Genomic DNA, 20,045 nt, shown 5'->3' with positions numbered 1-20,045 from the left:
CCTACTCCTTTTTGTATTTTCCCCCATACTCTGCCCATTTGCTTTACTGCTGGTGCATACTGCTCTTCTTGCCTCTTTTGTTGGCTGAGCCTCAAAATGGCGGACAAGGCAGGCTAAACTGAAACATGATAGGAATAGGAGGGATGCATCAAGTGGGTGGACCTGGTCAAGACTGTTCATTATTTTGGCCCACACCAAGAACCACCCACAATAAGGACTCAGGAGCTTGTATTAAACTCCGAAGGTTACAGCTTTTCTCTGACCTTGGATTGGTAGATGCAGCCACCACCCAAGTGCAGAACCCCTTTGAGAGCCCAGGAAGGCGCACTTGGGAATTCCTTCCTGTGGGATAACCTCAAGCTCTTTCAACCCCCCTCCAGGGAACAGCTGAGAAAGGGGGGGGGGGGAGGAAATCAGCTGTTGCCACCAGCTAATTAAACAATGTGCACAAACCTCTTCAGACACAAAAATCCAGTTCTGTTCTTAAAGGTAAATTTTATTAATAAAAGAAAGAAAATACATCTGGGAACTCAGGCTATTGATAGATTTTAAAAGAGCAACTACAAGAATTAAGTACCAAGAATAGCTTTCTTGAGGTCCAGCTTAAAGCTTCCTAGACATTTCCTGATCTACTTACATATCTAGCGTTTTAAATGAGTCATTTCTAGATACGATACTGATGATTTTTTTCATACCTGGCCCAAGCTTCTTAGAGCATAGCTGCTGCCCTGTCCGCTTCTCCCCGGGAGAACAACAGACAGACAAAAGGGGAGTCTTTTTTCAATTTTAAAAAGTTCTAGTCTTCCCATTGGCTCTTTTGGCCAGGTGCCCACTCACTTCCTTTTACCTATGCATAGCAGTGAGACTTTTTAACCCTTTACAGGTACAGCAGTTAGAGAACATCTACTAAGAGGTATTTTATAGATACTGGCTGTCCATAAAAGGGAGCTGCCTCTCCCCCCCACCTTCATTTATCACAAGGGGCGGGGGGAAAGGCCATCCACCACATTCAAATAACTGCATGAAGAACAACATGCCCGCCCAGAGATGCATCATTTCTGTAATCAGGTGTTCGGCTTTATATATGCAAGCACACCCCTTCCATTACAGAACTCCACAAGTGACACACGGGGTGGGAAGGAAAAAGAGAACAAACACCCTCTCTTTTATTTACTATTATAAGGGGAGGAGAAAGAGAAACAGGCATCCCTTCCAAAAACCAACTCACTCACTATAGTGTTGTCACTTCTCCTCCAGGGGTATGTGTAGTGTACCGTGGGGCTACGCAGAGGGTCCAGGAGGTACATCAGCTCATCTCTATATTTGCCTAGCTTTACAACAGGCTACGTAAAAAGCACTAGCAAAGTTAGTACAAATTAAAATTTCATGCAGGCAATGGCTTGTTTATACTACCCTACATACTATACATTGAAATGTAAGTACAATATTTATATTCCAATTATTTTATAATTATATGGTAAAAAATGAAAAAGTAAGCAATTGTTCAGTAATAGTGTGTTTTAAGTAAGGTGAAACTGGGGGTACACAAGACAAATCAGACTCCTGAAAGGGGTACAGTAGCCTGGAAAGGTTGAGAGCAACTGGTGTATGTGCTACATTGTGAGGGGAAGGGGGGAGGAATGATATCTGCCTCACACCAACACCAGCCCTCGGCGGGGGGGGTGGGGGGTGAGAGAAGGGGTTGGAAAAAGGGAAAGCTGGCTCCCCCATTACAGTCTTACTTATCATGGGGGAAGGAGAGATGTATGCTGCTCCTCACTCCTTGATGCTGTCCTTAGGGGGGGGGCAGTCAAAGAGGAGGCACTGGACAGGAGTGGGGGGGTACCCACCCCCACCACATTGTCAGGGGGTAGCAACCTCATGAGGGAGGGGGCTGTCCAAGGACAGGGGAATGGGAGTGAGGCAGGTCAGCGCTGGAGACTGGCCACTGCCAGTAAAGTTGCAGACAGCAGGGGCCCACCACAGCCCCTCAACATCACCCTACCTCTACGCCCCCCCCCCGAGCATGGAGCGGGCAACACAGCAGGAGGCCCATGCCATGGCCACCCCGCAGCCCCCCTTCCCCACTCACAGCTGTGCCACCCCCTCTCCCCAACAGGTCCCTGAGACAGCTATGCCTGCTTCAGCCACCAGTGACTGACCAACAACTGTGCCACCCCCACTCGCTGCCGACTCGCCCAAAGCTGTGCTGCTGCTGCACCCCCACCCAGATTTGCCACCCCGCAGCCTGTGTCCCCCTCTGCTCCTCACAGCCCCCCAGCCCAGCAGCCATACCACAGCCCCTCCCGTGGGGTAGGTGTGCCCCACCACCAGTGATGCACTACGAATTCTGTTCATTCCCTCGGGAGCACCTGGCACTGGCCACTGGCAGAGGACAGGATACTGGGCTAGCTGGACCTTTGGTCTGACTCAGTGTGGCCGTTCTTATGTTCTTAAAAAAAAAAAAAAGTGGCCCGGGGCCGACCTGAGCTGCGGGTACTTACCGTGGAGGTGCTGAAAACGCTTTCCGACGGAGACAGGCACCGAGTTAAGTGCCTCTGGGGGTGGGGGAATGAGGTGAACCACGATCCGTGAAAACAAAAAAATAAAAAACCAAAAAAGCGTAAGTAAGCCAGCAGCCAGACCAGGCAAATCAGGCTGCTGCGCTGCAGCAGTGCTGCTACCCTCCCCACCCGCAGTAATCCAAACCGCACACCCCAGAAACACCCAAACCAACCCAGACACCCCCTACCTAGTGCCACAGTCCTGTCCCAGCCGCGTGGAGAGTAGGCAGCCAGCCGGTGTAACGATGTGCCACAGTCCTGTCCCAGCCGCGTGGAGAGTAGGCAGCCAGCCGGTGTAACGATACACAACCCCCCCCCAAACCAACTAAACACCCCCATCACCTAGTGCCACAGTCCTGTCCCAGCCGCGTGGAGAGTAGGCAGCCAGCCGGTGTAACGATACACAACCCCCCCCCCCTCAGCCCCAAACCACAAATCACCCCCATCACCTAAACACCCCCCATCACCACAAATCACCCCCACAACTAAACACCCCCATCACCTAGTGCCACAGTCCTGTCCCAGCCGCGTGGAGAATAGGCAGCCAGCCGGTGTAACGATACACACACACACACACCCCCAAAACCAACTAAACACCCCCATCACCTCGTGCCACAGTCCTGTCCCAGCCAAGTGGGGAGTGTGCGCGCACACACACACACACGTACGTGTGTCTGAGGCGGCAGCTGCAGCCACGTGAAGAGGGAGGCGCGGGCACGGCGGCTCGTCCATACCCTCGGGACAGGAGGGAGGGGGCGAAGGAGTTAAAGAATTTACATTGCAGATTCCAGCGGCGGCTGCCCCCGCGGTCTCCGCCCCCACGGCCAAACGGGACCATCTATTGGCAGAGAAGCCAACGCAGCCGGTCAGGTAGCAGAGCCGCCCAATGGGAGAAGGCAGCCGCCGAGGCCGCACCAATCAGCCGGCGCGGAGGGCGGAGGCGAGCCGGGCTGAAGTTTGGTTGAATGGGGGAGTACAAAGGCGAGTTTGAAAGGTGCGGATGGAATGTCTCTAGATGCGGCGCGTGTGAGCGCGGACAAGGGAGAGATGCCGCTGGCGGTGCCCGGGGAAGCCAGCGCTGCAGAGCAGCCTCTCCTGTAAGAGCCGGCCTCAGCTCCGAGAGAGAGCCACCGGGCTGCTCAGCCACCCGCTGCCCGCGCTGGATTTTTTGCACTGCATAGAAAAAGAAGCCACTCTGCTGTTGAATTGTAATTATTTTTTTTTGGCATGGAAGGGTGAGGGCTTGCACCCTAGGCGGACGGCATTGATCGGAAGCAAAAGCCAGGTCAGCAGATGGAGGAGGATGTGTGAATGAATTGCCAGGTCCCCTTCGATCCTGCTTTGCAGAGAAGGCTGCATTGCCCCTGGAAGACAAGACCATCGCTAGATCTTCTCCTGGCTCATTTGGTGTGTCTGCGGCGGAGATAGCGCATCGCCCCGCAACGGGAGCTGCTGGCTAGAACCTACCCCCACGCGTTCTGCTGGCTGGGAAATAGCCCTGTGAGCTAGCGGGTGGCTCTGTCTCTCTAAAGGAGTCGATCGATTTGGTTCCCCCAGCACCCCGGACACTAATGCTGAGTCTGCTGAAGGGAAAGCTCAGTGTATGTCCTCTTTCTAAAGGATGCATCCACTACTCCAGACCATTATTGTACTGAGAGCCTAAAAAAAAAAATCCAAGCCCCTCATTTGCTGCAGCGCTCTCCGCTGGGGCGAGGAGGGATTTTGACAATCTCTAGGACATGTTTTCTTGTTCTTTGCCATTAACCGCCAAAGATTGGTCCCAGCACCGCCCTCCTTCTGCCCTTTGTAGTTTGGTTCTGAGTCAGTTCAGATGGCCAACAAATGGTGGTTTCGCCAAGCACTAACCCCAGGTGGGGGTTGTTATCACTGACTCTCGTCTGCCCTCCACGCAGCAGCCAGCGCAGAAATATGCTGGCTCTTCAGCACGCTTCTTGTAAGGTACCTTGGAGTGGGAGCCTTTGCTTCTTGTGCCTGGATAATTGTTTTGATCCAAGAGAGGATTTGCAGTTTTACAATGCTAATAAAACTGAGTAATCTGGGGCAGTGATTCTGGTTTATGGTGGGAGTTCAGATGATTTTCCTCTTCTTCCCCAGCCCCCTTCCTGTGAAAGTTCTGTATAATTATTTAAACAAATGACCAGTTCCCTAGAGATTTGGGAGAGGAAATGACAGATTGGGGAGAACCCTCTAGGAAGCTGCCGCTGGGATTCCAGGTATTTGAGGCACTTGTAGCAGGCTGCAGGAGACCCCAGTTTGTAGAGGGGAGGGTGGCTGTTCACCGAATTGGCTGTGCGCTCCTGGCAACTAGCAGGAATCTTGTATCACTGACAACCTGAGACTTTTGTGTGAGCCAGGACTTTGCCAAAGAGGGAAGGATCTGCAGTTTTCGCTCCCCTTGCATTGTTCCCCTGACACTGGGAGAAAGATGCTTGAAAGATCAGGTCCCTCCTGGCTGTGAGTGGACTTTTTTTTTCCCCCCCTTCCTTTTCTTTGTGGTTTGTCCCCTTTCCCAACACACTTTGCTGCAGGGCATGTCCCGGCCCAACAGTGTGAGCCCCCCGGGCTTCGGAGCCCCTGTACGTCGGGGAGGCACCGAGCAGCATCGATCCGCCTGGGGAGAAGCAGAGTCCAGGGCCAATGGCTATTCCTATCCCCCTGCCCCAAACAGGTCATCGAGCAAGAAGCCTTCTCGCATGGCGAGCAGGTGGAGGAGTGAGGAAGACTACGAGCCTCAGCCTAACAGGAACCAAGGGGAGAGTGGTTGCAGGATGATGAGTTTTAGATCCAAGTCTGCCTGGCAGGAGCACGGCGAAGATAGTCGCCACCATCAGCGCAGAGGGAATCCCACATTTACCACCAGCCCTCGGCACTTTGGGGAACTGGGCGAGGTGCGGCCCCGGTCTGTGGAGCTGGGGCTGGAGGAGAAGCGGATCAAGGCTAAGATTGAGGAGCTGGAGGAGGAGGAAAGGGACTCCCAGGTGGCCGCCTCCATGGGCAGCTGCTGCGGCAGCCTGTTGCAGATCTTCAGGTCCAAGAAGTTCCAGTCGGAGAAGCTGGAGCGCCTCTACCAGCGCTACTTCTTCCGGCTCAACCAGAGCAGCCTCACCATGCTGATGGCCGTGCTGGTGCTGGTGTGCCTGGTGATGCTGATCTTCCACACCGTGTGCGGTCACTATAAGGTGCCCTACGTGGTGGTGCTCTCGCTGGCCATCCTGCTGGTGGTGGTGTTGTGTGTGCTGTGCAACCGCAACGACTTCCACCAGGACCACATGTGGCTGGTGTGCTACTCGGTCATCCTGGCCATCGTGGCCGTGCAGGTGGTGGGGGTGCTGCTGGTCTGTCCCAGGAGCGCCTCCGAGGGCATCTGGTGGACTGTCTTCTTCATCTACAGCATCTACACACTGCTGCCAGTCAGGATGAGGGCAGCGGTCATCAGTGGGGTGGTCCTCTCAGCAATCCACTTGGCCATCTCCCTGAAGACCAACACAGAGGGCCAGTTCCTGTTAAAGCAGGTGAGGCAAGCTCTGGCTCTAAGCTCTGGTGGCTTTAGATGGCAAAAGGAGTCTGGGCTTAAATTTAGTTTTGTGAATCTATTTGGTAGCTTGTTCTGGATGCTGGTTTGTCTGCTACTAGGTGGGAGTTTGCCCTGGATGCTGACTAGTGTAATCATGCTCTCCTTACTGTTCCTTTTCAATAACTGCTTTAACCTTTTTCTTTTTTTAAAATTTTTTTTTTAATTTGGTTTACTAGCTTTTAAGTAAATGGCATTTTTAGCACAGATTGATCTTGATTAGCCCTGTGGATAGAGCCTTTCTGTTTTTATGTAATGTCAACAGATCACCAGTGGAGTGGTACCTGTGCTCGGTGCCGTGTGACTGAAAAATGGCGTGGAAAAGTCTTGGTGCTCTTATGGGGGGAGAACTGTGCTTGCCTGTAATTCTGTAAAATGTCAACAAAATGTACAACTTGGTTTCAGAGATGCGTGTTCCTTGACTCATGTAAATCAGTGACCTAAAGAGAGGGGTTTGCTCTGTGAAATGTACAGTAAATGCCTAGAGGGTAAGGGGTAAAAATAGATTCCATATGTTGCTAGCAATAACCTTGGTTTTTGGTTGTGTTTTTTTGTTTTTTGTTTGTTTTTTTTAAACAACCTTGCATTTTAAACTCTCTTATCTGTAGCTGTGGTAGAATGTTAACTACCAGTGAGTGGTTCAGCTCATTGAAACAATAAGACTCATAGAATGGGTCAGTGTGCAGTGTTTAGAAATTACCATATCTGTTTAGACAACAGTAATACAAGGAACCTCTTCTCCTTTCCAAGTGGAACAAACAATATTTGGGGATTGTTTGCTTTAGTTTAACAGACACATTGACAATAGAAAACTATCCTTGTTTATCACTAAAAAGTTCTGAAAATCATTTTCACTCTGCAGTGCATTGCAGTCCCTCTTAAAATAGGGGGTTTGAGCAGGGATGTGTATATTAACTAAGAATTGATAATTTAAGTATAAATCAGGTATTGGTAGTTTAGTCTCTTTTCCAGCACTATATTTTATGCCGCACTTTGTTGTGGCTGACCAAGTATTATTACTTCTGACCTCTTCCCAGTATTCAGCTTATGAGTATTCTAGAGAGAGACTTCTTCTGGGGCCTGAAATTAGACAAGGAAAACCTAATGGGATTGTGCCAGTGGTGCTCTGTACAAATCCAAAATATCACATAAAATGCATTTTTGTCCATTAAAATAGAAACTAGGTAAGAAGGCTTAAACTGTACATAGTGTATTTTTATGTATTTGTTGCAGGACTTCCCTAATCTACAAGCATGAGAACTACTAATTGGTGTTTTTTTCTGTTTTGTTTTTCTTTCACTAACACACTCAAATATTCCTTGTTAGGGCCCTAATCCTGCAAGGACTTGTGCACAAGATTAATTTTACCGACTGTGAGTAGTCCCATGTAAATCAATGAGACTACTTATTTGAAGCATGTCTGAAAGTTTTTAGGCCTTGATCCTGCAAAGGCTTACTCTCGAAGTGCTGTAGTGACATTTCCTCTGAAACCTTACAAAATAATTTATTAATAATACTTAAAATGTTGCATTTTCAAATTACTGTTGAAAGCATTAAACCTTGTAACCAGTAGTGAGGAAACTGAGTCACAGAGGTAAAATGGTTGGCCCAAGGTCACCGAGTTTGGAAGAACTGGGATGATAGTTCAGGCTCCCAGCCACTTTCTGTAACCACTAGACTGCCTGCCTTCTTTCTATTGCAGCACACTTATTGGTAAAATGTGAAGTATTATCACAAATAAAACTACGCTTGTCAAAAGTAATAATGCGCTGTAATATCCCTACTCTCCAGGAGTGGCCCTAGCCATTTTGATTTTTGTCATGTTCCCCTCTCTCCTCCCCTCCACCCCCACCCCCCAACCTGCTGGCCAAACAGCAGAGCGCCCCCCCCCCCCCAAAATAAAATAATGGGCAGTACAGCGTCTCCAGGAAGTTGGCACCCTTCTTACCCAGCCTAGAACCAGCCCTGGTACTCTTGAGTAATTCACAAATTTCTGCATCAACAGTAGATCTCCCAATTATTCTAATGTGAGGTTCTGCAGTAGTTAAACAACATCCCAGGATTCCTTTTTAAACTATTTTCAAAAATTAGTTCTCTGCGTGATCTTCTTGTGGGGTTTGTTTTGTGTAATCCAGGTATTGGGCGAGATCCTCAGCTGGCGTGAATTGGCCTAGCTCAATTGAAATCAGTGAAGCTATTCTCTGTTCTACCAGCTGAGGAGCTGGCCTGCTGTGTATTTGTTTACATATGTGATTTGTCCAATATTAAAATCTGTATCTACAAAGCATATTGCCTCACAACTATTAGCAGGCCTTTCTGACAGAGGCTGTTGCGTGTTGCCGTTGAAATCTCATTTTTGTTAGACTCTGCCCCACTGATGCATATAAGCCCTCTTCTGTATTTCTCTGTCTCTTAAAGCCAAGATGGGCAGAGCTGGATGAAGGCCAGAAAAATCAAATGACTTTTCCACCCTTTTCAGTCCACTATTAGTCATGATGTGACTGTCGAATTGGTCAGTAATTGAACTCATGGCCATCAGACCAACTGGTCCTTCAGCCATATTTCTTGTTCAAAGACCATTTAGAACTTTTATCCCTCTCCCTTTTTCGTGGCACTTTGACCATGATATGGCAACTACTTTCTTCCCTTCCTCTTTGGCTTGTGGGTTTGATTATTTGTTTTTATTTTCTCCCAGTCGTATCAAGGCTGGACAAAACAGGTACTCATGCAAAAATTGCAGAGTATCATAATAAACGGGCTCCTGACTAGCTCTGTTCTCACCTTCTAGGATAGGGGAATGTGGGGCTGAGGAATGAGAAGGAGAGGGCAGGATTGGACATGGCCACAGCCCGCTGCACTCCTGCTAGGGTCTGCGTCCCATGGGAAGAAGGGTGTAAATTTAGAGCAGCCCTGTGCCTGTTGTGATACTGGAAGCCATGCATGCCCCTGCCCCTTAATGTCCTTGGAATATAGGGAACACAAAAGTGTCCTAAACCACCTTTGCACACACTCTCCCCCTCCGTGCTTTTCCTGTGCTCAGTGCAGGATGGACTGAAAATCATGGCTATTGTGATTCCTCCCTTTTAGAGCTGTGCTGCTCTTAAAAAATTTTCTGGGAATCTAAAACTTTCGAAAGCAGCCACTGAGTTAGGTCCTCCAACCTGAGGTACGTTGGACCTGATTTTTGGATGTGTTGAGTGCTGGCAGCTCTAACTGTGGTCAGCAAGAGCTGCAGGTACTCTCTATCTCTGTAGATAAGGTCAGGCACCCAAACCTTAAGTAGAGGTCACTTGTAGAAATTTTGGCCTTCTTTAGCACCTGGTCAACTCTTCTTGACTGGGAGTGAGGGAGGAAAAGAAATGTGAACCTTTATTATGACTGACCATTCCCAGTTCAGGACTGCACTAGGTAAAAGAAATAAACTAGTGTATTGAGAGCAAAGTGCTCGGTGGAAGCAAAATATATTCCATGCATAATACTTTAGTCAAACTACAAATCTTAATTGCTTATGTATTCCTTGTACACCTGCAACTAGTTAAAATTTACACATTTTTAAACCTGTTTAAAATGCAAAACCTTTATTTTTCCAGTTTTATCCTTGAGTTATTTTGAGAATGTTTGATTTATAAATGTGATTCAGCATACATACTGTATAACTCGTCTTGTGCTGAAATTTCCATGAGGCAGTGATACACTTCCGGACTATGAAGAAATGAGATCAGCTCCAGAATTAACATATAAAGACTGTCAGTAAAATACCTTTTTATGGTAACAAGACAGTCTAATACTTGCTCATTTGAAAAGAAACCTACTATTCTTACTTAATTGTTTACCAGTTTTACCATGTATGTAATATTACAGTAGACCCTCAAATGTGCAAGTATTGCACAGACACCTAGGAAGACCACAGAGCTTACAATGTAAAGCTGTAACATTGAAAACAATTATAAAAACTTCATGTATGCAAGTTGCCCCATTGACCTTAGTGGGGCTATTTGAGTATATAAAGTTAAGATCAAGCCTATGTGTCTACAGGATCAGGGATTGAGAATCCAATGGACAGTCTTTCAGTAGACTTTATTGGGCTTTGGAAAAAGAGAACCAAGAGTTGGGGATAGGGATGCAACATAACAGGCATTAACTAACAGCTTATTTAGGTTTAGGCTTTGTTTTACTGCCCAAACCTGTAACGTCACATTTATTTCTCAGTAACATAGTTGAGGAAGGGCGCTTGTAGTTCATTTAAATACTTCAGGCCACGCAAGGTTGTCCAGTTACGATGTATCAGAATAATAGATGACTAGGAAAGTTGTCTTACATAAATAACCTTGTGGAAAATGGAACTGAAATTACAGTGCTCTTTTAAAGTAACATTTATTGTTAACCTTTCTCAAAAGAGTTCTAATAGCACTGTTCACAAACAGCTGCACCATCATGTGGCTCTCTTTTATACCACTCTCTGATCCAAGCCTCCTGCAGCTAGACTCCTAGCTGTTCAGTCCATCACAAACACCTCTGTCATAACAATACTGCTCTAATGATCCCCCCATGCCTGACTTCAGAGAATGGGGAACGCGTTGACCTTTCTCTCTATAGATTTGTATTAATGATACATTTTTGCTCTGCAGCTGAATGTTGGACCCTCACAAGAATGTAATATTCCATTCTCCCATTTCTATGTGGGTGTAGGTATACATACTTTTCTGTTTCTGTTTTCCTGAAATAGGCTGTTATTTTTAGCAAAGTTGAAGCAGCTCCTGCTCCTATTAGAACATTAGCTCATGTTACGAATAGCTCTTTAGCATCTCATCAAGATGCTTCTTATTGGATGTGATCTAATTAATGTTCAGTTAGTTGCAATAGCACAGTCTACACACCAGGAGAAATTACTATCTCTGTACTACGGCTAGCTTGCAATAGCACATAAGATATCTAGGTCATGATTGAGTTTTGAGACTGACAGATTACCAGAAATGTGCCACTGCAGAGTTGATGGGATATATTTTTTTGTTGTTTTTGTTTTCAAATAGGAATTGGGGTTGTCTGTTAAGCAGAGATAGTCTTGCTACCTGAAATGCAAAGCCCCATGTGTGACCTCTTTAAGCTTGTTGATTTTTGTGCTTTCTCTGTTACTTATTGGAAGTGGGGTTGGGGGCAAATCTAAATAACACTAATATGGGACCCACTCCTCCAGTTCTCATGCACATTGGGGCCAGATTCTACCGCCCATAGTTATGTTGCATAATACCTTGCTCTCAGTAGTCCCACTGACTTCAATAGCGGGTCTCATATAACATATAATCTAATGTGAGTAATGGTGGCAGAATTTACCCCAGGAATAGTTCATCTGAAGTCAGTAAGAGATGCAGGATTGGGAGTCCTTGGTTTAGAAAACTGAAGAACCCAAAAGCAAAACTCTGTTATACCCATGCAGTCTCACTGACTTCAGTGGGTGCAACTGAGGGTAGAAATTAGCCCCAGTGGTGCAACATTTCAGGGACTTAAGTATCTACTGTCCTTAAAAATAACATTGTTCTGTATTTATTGCGGTGGGATTATGGCTTGAGGTTTTTTTTAAGGTCTAGTTATGAATGATTCTCTTCCCCCTCTCTAATTTTCCCTAGCATCCTTTTTTCTTTTCTGCCAGAAAGGAAGCTTGTTAGAGATGGAGGTTTATTGTTGTGTTCATTGGTCCTGATGACTACAAACATAACAGGTGATATAATGTTTGAGTGCTGACAGTGTGCTTCAGTGCTGGAGAAGATGCTCTTAATTTCCCTCCACTCCTGATCTGCAGGACTCTATGGCACATTCAGCAACCTAGTAGATTGACCCCTTGCACTTAGTTCTCTCATCTCTTCAACAATGATTGCAGAGTCTTATGGCTGACAGAGAGTAGGTGAACTGAATATCAAACCTACCTTGGTGGAGATGGCTTAGGTATACTGCTGTGCCAGGTGCAATAATTCTAGTGAAAGAATCATCACTCTAGTCACTTTTATGACACTTTTTGGAAATGGCAGGATATGCAAGTTTCATCTTTGTTCTCTGTCTAGATGAAGATGTTTCAGCCAAATGTTGACGGATTGTTTCATGCTTTGCACAGAGGAGAAATGTTAGCTTCAGGTATTCTTGACTCTTACAAGGCACAGTTGACTGACATCTAAGCATCTTAGGCTTGCTGTGCCTGTCTGTTTGATAGGATTTCAGTGGAGGGTGATAGCCTTGGTGATAAATAAGGCTAGTGAAAGGGAAACAAAGCCCTTAAACGAATGTCAGATGTGGACTCTATGTGGCCCACAATAGGGCCTCTGAGTGACCTAGTCTTGCGCTTTAGAAGCCTTTAACTACAATGAAATGATCTCTAGCTGCTGCCTTCCAGAATGGTGTAATACTTGACACTGTAGCCACATTTACAAGGCGCTCATTAATTGAGGGTGTAAGATTTCCACAGGCTCAAGGAGAATGTTTGCTTTCCTTGAGTCTCGAGCAGGTGTGGTGTTTTCAAATCGTGCACATGCGCGCGCACACACACACACACAGCAAACTCTGGCTTGACAGCGTTGCCAAGGTTTTGGGCAGGAGAAAGCAGTGAATCGTCTCAACAGGAGTGTGAGCTTTGGGCATCAGGCCATTCTTCAAATGGATTAGGGTTGGATTTTGCTTGAAAACCGTTAGTTGTCCACCTTTGACTCCTCCCCACCTTGAGCGATTGAATCTGGTTCTATTAGCTTTCGTTACCTGTCTCTCTCTCTTCTTTTTTTTTTTTTTCTTTCTTTCTTAACTGGAACGCTTGTGGAATATTTTCTTGTTGTTGTTCTTCTGTGGCTAGCTATTGTTGTTCTTCTGTGGCCAGCTCAACAGAATCTTCTTGATCTCTTGTTATAATTACTCATCCTGCAACTAAAAATCTCTAGCATTTAGTTAAACGTAGACTGAGCCTATTGTCATATTTAACCGTTGTTACCTGGTTTGCATTAGGTTTGTTAATGTGGTAAAGTGGCCCTCCCCTGGAGCTGTTCAGTGGCTTTTGAGAAACCACACTCTCTAGTTCCTGTTGTGTGTTTTTTCTATGCTGTACTGCTGAGTATGTTTGAGAAAACGGATCGGCTTTTGATGTGGTGTGGGTGGGGTTTTAAAAAAAGAGATTTCTAAATATAACTCTTCTTGTGAGCTTAAGGCAAGCTCTAGTTTCTTGTATGCATTTTATTGAAGGATTCATACATCATCCTGTATAGACCATATGTGCAAAAAATATACTGCAGGTGGAATTAGTGCATCGGCATCTCTCCTCACCTGATGTATATCTCTTCATGGCTGGAGGGGAATAGTGGTGTGATGAAGGAAGTGTGTGTGTATGGGGGGGAGGGGGAATGCAAATATTTAAAATCTTCTGTCTTGCTTTTCTGAAAAGTAATGATGTGAATCTGACTCACTTGTGACCAGGTTTTTGTTGTGTTTTTTTTTTTTTAAACACATAGCATTAACAGTCTTTGCTCCCTTCTATCCGGTGGAGCCTCTTTCCTCCCTCTCACTACTTCCTCATTGATCTTCACTTCAGCCTATGCACAAGAAACCCCCTTGCCCCCCACCAAAGCCCAATTTGCACTGAGATCCTGGCAGGTGCTGACTAAGGGGGATGTGGGGAGTGGCAGAATAGCTATGAGTAAGAATAATTAGTTCAGGTTTCTTAATGGTGAGATCTTCTAGAGGGCCAGGGGAAACATTTTCCAAAGGGAAACTGGTACCTAGCTGAGGCACAAGCAAAGTTAGAGATTGTTTATGGTCTACAACCACCACAAGCTTGTGACATTTTTTAGGGCTATATGAGCACTTGTGGAATGGAAGGTAACTCTCTGCCTAATCTTAACCCTTGGCATCAGGACAGAGGACAGGTAAAAGGACTATATGCTGGCAAGAGCAGTGTTGGTTGTCCGGTAAGCAGAACTAAGGAGGAAGTCTCAGAGGAGGATTAGTTATGTGATAGGACAGGATGCCCTTTTACAAGCATAACCCAGCAAACATGAAAGAGGATAATACAGATGTGGATTTAAAAAATATCCTTCCCCAAAGTTTTTGACCGCCTGAATCCCCAAAGCAAGAGAACGCCTGCTATAGCTGGGCTTCCAGCTTTCCAATGAACACGGTGTGAGGTTTCTTGCACTTCATGAGATCGTATCTTGGAATGGTTACTGGTCCCTTGTACCAGGCAAAATGAGAAGTCGGGATGCTTTCAGCATCCATAGCTGAGCCGCATCTGGGAAGTTCTGTGCTTTGGGGGTTTCATGTGAACTTGAAGCCTCACCGGTTGTCATGCTGGCACCAATAGGAATTGCATCATTTTAATAGTAGGCTTGAAGTACTGTGGAAACAGGTGCAGGGATAGTCCTGCATTGACCGCTAAGGAGGTGGACTAATAGGAATTTCCCATTTTAAATGTCATTGGGAACACGGCCTCTAACTTCAGCTTTTGGCTTCTGTATTTGAAGCATTTAGAATTTCCCTGAATAAATACTTGAATGGCCTCAACTCCTGGATATCTTCAGTCTTGCAATGCAAAGATAAGCTTTCTGCATGAAGGGCAATAGGCTCAGCCGCTTAGGAGCTTGTTGCCAGCATTTGTATCTCTGACAGACCATTAGCAATGCTTCTCATTGGTGCACCTTCTGACATTCAGTAAGGCTTTCATTTTGATTGTCTTTATAAAAAGTTGGTTTATAATGCCAGGTTGCACTTATGTTTCACTCTTCCTGAAAGGTGTTGCCACTATGCTCTTTTCCACATGCATGAGAAGTTGCTAATACGATTAGGTTGTATTCTGCCCACCTCCAATTTGTGTATGCAAGATTTCATAGATGATGCATGCAGCCTAAGTTTTGCATGTGCTTGGCCTCTCCTGTGGGGTGGCTTGGTGATATAAGCATCTGAAGGGAAATAGACTCCCTAGCACCACAGGTCCAAGTCCCATCTACTTATGTAACCACTTGCCTTTCTCTTCTAGATAAAGAGAATTCTCTGCAGTTCATTGGGTGGCGAGGCGCTTCTCATTGGAAACTAGCAAATCCAGAGGTTCTGTCTGCTCTTCATAGACATTTAAAGCTCCCGTAAAACAGCCTGTATGAGTTTGTTCTGGTATCCTTAGTCAAAATGCCCCTCCATCCCCATACTGCTGTTCAGCATGCTGTGCATTGGTTAGGTAGCTGTCACCCTTCACCTCAAAGGAGGCTCCATTTCAGTGATACTGTAAAGTGTTTTAAGAGCCTTTTTTGGGATTAAAGCTGCTATGTAAACCTGTCACACATTATGATGCTCTGGAAATGTTTGCATTGTGGAGAGTAATTACGAGGAGGTACAGAGGAGGGGTAGCCATAAAGGGGAGAAATGTAAGTGAAGAAATGGTTCTTTTCAGCTGTTAGAAATAGATCTGCCAGAGAAGTGACTTCAGCTAATTGTTAAACTCTTCTCTAAAAAGAAAAAGCAGCAAAGAGTTCTGATAGACTAAAACGTGTGGAAACTTCCACTACATGCATCCGATGAAGTGGGTATTCACCCACGAAAGCTCGTGCTCCAATACGTTCATTAGTCGATAAGGTGCCTCACAACTCTTTGCCGCTTTTACAGATCCAGACTAACACGGCTACCCCTCTGATACTAAAAAGACAGTTTCCTATGCTTCCTCTGAAGCAGTCTGTAGATAGTTCAGTTACCAGTTGCAGCCTGGTTCTGTGGTCAAAAGACTTTTTGGTATTGCTGCAAGCAAAGCTTTGTCACAGAGAAGCTAATGCAAGCCATGCCTCAGCAGTGTGCCACTTTCCCAAACGCTATGGCTCCCCCTCCCTTCTTTGTCCCATGCTTGTGACAGAGGCAGAAGACAGTTGCTGCAAGCAGTAGTCCCTTAGCATGTCAGCTTGCAGACATGGCTAATTTATGGAGTAAGTCAAATCGGTATTTCTATTAACAGCAAGATTGCCAGCTAGTGTACAGAGAACACTGCATCTGCGTATGAGTGACGCATCTTTTCCATTTGGTAGACAGTACCTATGGCACTGATGTCAGTTCTCAGTTTTAACAAATGGGGGATTTATGCAGAGACCCCACAAATACATTCATGAAAATTGTTTCCATATGATGTGAATTTTTTTTAAGGTAGCCCATAGTAATATTTTTTGAGAGGAAGGAGGAGAAATGTCCTTGTGTTATCAGTGAAGAAGGAAACTGCGCAGTGTGGTTGGAGATGGCGCAAGAAAATCTTTCTCCCACATGTCAGAAGGTAACAGGAACCTTCAAAGCTGCTACTGTGTGACACATTGCTAGTAAGTGAATTATGACTCTCCAGTGAGAGTTGCAGTCTCATGAACCCTCAAGAATGTCCCCCTATTCGGTTGTTGGCCTTGTGCTCAGTAATGAGTGTCTGAAATACACCTACCACTTGAAAAGACTCGTAGATCTTTATTTATTCTTTTAAAGGCTGGAAGGGATCATTATAATAATCTAGTCTGACCTTCTGCAGAACACGGGCTATTGAATGACTCCCATATGGCAATAACGATTTCTTCCTTTTTCCTTTCCCTGGAAAATTAATATTGAATCATGCAGTATTTGTCAATTTGAAAATGGATCAGAAATGATCTCTGAACTGACCCAATGCCTTTTTTCTTCTTTAATGAGTAAGGATGATAGTGCTTTGTGATGCAGGGGGTTGACAACGCTTCGAAGCCTGTGGGTGAAATGTAAAACAGAGGTCCTGACAGACTGTGGTCATTAAAGATTCTTCTGGGATTTTTCCCAAGTATAAGGCTTTGATATGCCGTCCAGATTTCATGTTGAGTAATTACATTTTTGCATCCCTAAGTACTCTGTAACTTCAACTGGGTGTGATATTCTTGACTCGTGATTCTGTATTCTTAGAGCTGCTATGCAGGTTTCAACAGTTGCTGCATGCAGGTAACTTTACAATTGTGATTGAAACGTGCAAGACTACAAACAAGCCAGAAAAATGCTGATGCTAAGGTTCCAATTAGCATCTTATCTGGGTCACGTTGTACATAGGACATAATGCGTCTTGACTACTGGTTAACTGCACATATTAATATGCTGGGCCAAGTTCAATCCTCGAGTAAGCCTGTACAACTGTACTGAAGTTTGTGGAAGACACTAAATCACACATTCAACTAATACTTCCCTTTTTTATGTGCTTTTCGGCCTAGGCTTGCCAAGTTTCCCAGAACCTGGGGACATTTTGAAATTGATAGCTGGGAAGGAGTTCCTTGGCTGAGAAGTAGATTTCTCCGCCCTCCCCAAGTAGGGAGAAGATACCCATTGGAAACGGGTCTCATGGTTTACTTGTTACATCTAAGCTCATCAGGGCTAGTCCCCAGTGTCATAAAACTGTTCCTTACATTTGCACAGCACCCGATTGGAGCCTCTAGGAGCTATTATAATACAAATAATATTGTTAAACCCTAACTCCTCTCCACCATTTGGATGTGGGTTCTCCATCTAATTCCTGGTCCCTCTCACCTGGCTTGGATAAGCATGCTCAGTCCTCTCCCGTGCTGACTTACTGGACACGGTTTGCAACACCCTAGTTGTTCCCAAATGAAATGCATGTTCCTTTGAAGTGTGTTTGTATTAATGATGCAATTCAGAGTGTGTACTACTTTGTAACCATATCAAGATCTCATTTTTGTACCACTTAAAGACACCAGTAGGTAATTCTATTTCCTCTTTCATTTAAAAACCTCTGAAACAATTTGGGGGAGGGGGGAAAATCTCTTGCAGGATTAGTGTGACGTAGCTGAGGTAAGACACAATTACACCTGCACAAGTTGGGACTTTTTAGTAACATTAATTTGGCCACCCTGCACATATGTGGCAAACTATCAGAACAGATCCAGCCTTTCTCTTCATTGCAAGCTTTGGCTATGCTGCGCCACCAACATGCTTCAGCCCTTTCCAAGAGGCAAGAGAACTGCTCACTTGTCCTGTCTACCCTTGACCCCTTTAATGCAACTGCTAATAAGGATGCCAGTTGTTGCTGTCTTTCTGATTATAGTCACTTATTTGTGGGAGATCATGGAGCTCATTCCACATGGGCCGTGGAAGTATCATCAGCAACTACCAGCTTTCAGTGTCTATTGATCTGGGATGGAACTGAACCTACTGCCAATCCCTTGAGGAGTCCTGTTTCCTGCAACATATTGTATTAGAATATTAACTTGTGACTCTAAATTGTTAAATATCAGTGTGCCAGGTGATCTTCTTTTGCATTCAACTGATCTCTTTAAGAGTAAAAGCTTTCTATGGTAGACTTCCTTTATTTCAAATAAAGGTTGCCAGGTGTCCGGTTTTCAACCAGAACACCTGGTCGAAAAGGAGGATGCTGAAAATGAGTGAGTGAGGGTAGGGGATAGCGAGAGACAGGGAGAGAAGATGGAATGAGCGGGGAGGGGCCTTGGAGGACGGGTGTTCAGTTTTGTGCGATTAGAAAGTTGGCAACCCCCTTTATTTGTATAAGCTTCCTCCTTCTATCCCTCCCCTTTATTACAGGTGGTTTACATACCGATGCAGTAATGGGCAGCCAGTTCTCCCCAAAATCAATGGACCGCCTCATGAGTTCCCAGACATGCTGGGAAAGGCAAGAGAAGATGATACACTGGTTTCCGGCACAGCTGGCTGCTGAGCCTAATGCTGAAGATCATTAAAGCAGCTCGGCATTCTACAAGAACCAAGGGTGTTGAGACTCTGCCCTCTGGTAGGGATGTGATTTTTAGGGCTCAGATCTAACAAGGAGGCACAAATAAAGAAAGCGTCTTCTGCAGATGGCTTTAGTTAAGGATGTGATGTGGTGTTGGGCCAAGTTAAACCGCTTCTGAATTCTAGTATCAGAGGGGTAGCCGTGTTAGTCTGGTTCTGTAGAAGCAGCAAAGAGTCCTGTGGCACCTTATAGACTAACAGACGTTTTGCAGCATGAGCTTTCGTGGGTGAATACCCACTTCTTCAGATGCAAGTGGTGGAAATTTCCAGGGGCAGGTTTATATGTGCAAGCAAGAAGCAAGCAATCTCTAGCTTGCTTCTTGCTTGCACATATAAACCTGCCCCTGGAAATTTCCACCACTTGCATCTGAAGAAGTGGGTATTCACCCACGAAAGCTCATGCTGCAAAACGTCTGTTAGTCTATAAGGTGCCACAGGACTCTTTGCTGCTTCTGAATTCTAGTTTCTTAAGAAAATAAGAGTGGCTGTACTGGGTCAGACCAATGGTCCATGTAGCCCAGTACCCTGTTTTCCAAAAGAGTTTGGTGCCAGATGCTTCAGAGGGAGTGAACCGAACAGGGCAATTTATCAACTGACCTATGCCCTGTTGGTCCAGTCCAAAGTTCTGGCAGTCAGAGGTTTAGGGACATCCAGGGCATGGGTTTGTGTCCCTGACCTTCTTGGCTAATAGTCATTGATGGACCTATCCTCCATGAATTTATCCAATTCTTTTTTGAACCCTAGTTCACAACATCCCCTGGCAACACATTCCAGAGACTGACTGACTGCATTGTATGAAGTACTTCCTTTTGTTTTTATTTTTAAACCTGTTGCCTTATTAATTTCATTGGGTGACCCCTGGTTCTTGTGTTATGTGAAAGGGTAAATAACACTTTTTTTTCCCCTCCACATGGTTCATGAATTATAGACCTCGATCATGTCCCCGCCCTCCACCCCCCACTTAGTCGTCTCTTTTCTAAGCTGAACAGGCCATCTTTTTCATTTCTTCTCAGATGGAAGCTGTTCCATACCCCTGATTATTATTTTTTTTCCCCTTCTCTATACTTTTTCCATTTCTAATATATCTTTTTCTGAGAACTGCATGCAGTATTCAAGGTGTGGGTATACCAGGG

General features: G+C 45.5%; 1 protein-coding gene across 2 annotated transcripts in view; it reads left to right on the top strand.

Annotated features, from left to right (window-relative positions):
- The first annotated feature begins 3,555 nt into the window (after window positions 1-3,555).
- Window positions 3,556-20,045, top strand: part of ADCY5 (adenylate cyclase 5) — a 298,584-nt gene continuing 282,094 nt past the window's right edge. Inside the window, exons 1-2 of one of the 2 annotated variants that reach the window (XM_045031720.1) lie at window positions 3,556-4,523; window positions 5,254-6,097. In XM_045031720.1, coding sequence (XP_044887655.1) covers window positions 5,279-6,097 — 819 coding nt within the window. In that variant the 5' untranslated portion in view covers window positions 3,556-4,523; window positions 5,254-5,278. Of the gene's footprint in view, window positions 6,098-20,045 lie in introns of both variants that reach the window. The other variant, XM_045031719.1, reaches the window with a different exon arrangement.

Source organism: Mauremys mutica, chromosome 10 (assembly GCF_020497125.1).
Source record: "Mauremys mutica isolate MM-2020 ecotype Southern chromosome 10, ASM2049712v1, whole genome shotgun sequence".
Classification (NCBI taxonomy): Eukaryota; Metazoa; Chordata; order Testudines; family Geoemydidae; genus Mauremys; species Mauremys mutica.
This window is presented reverse-complemented; position numbering and strand designations above follow the sequence as displayed.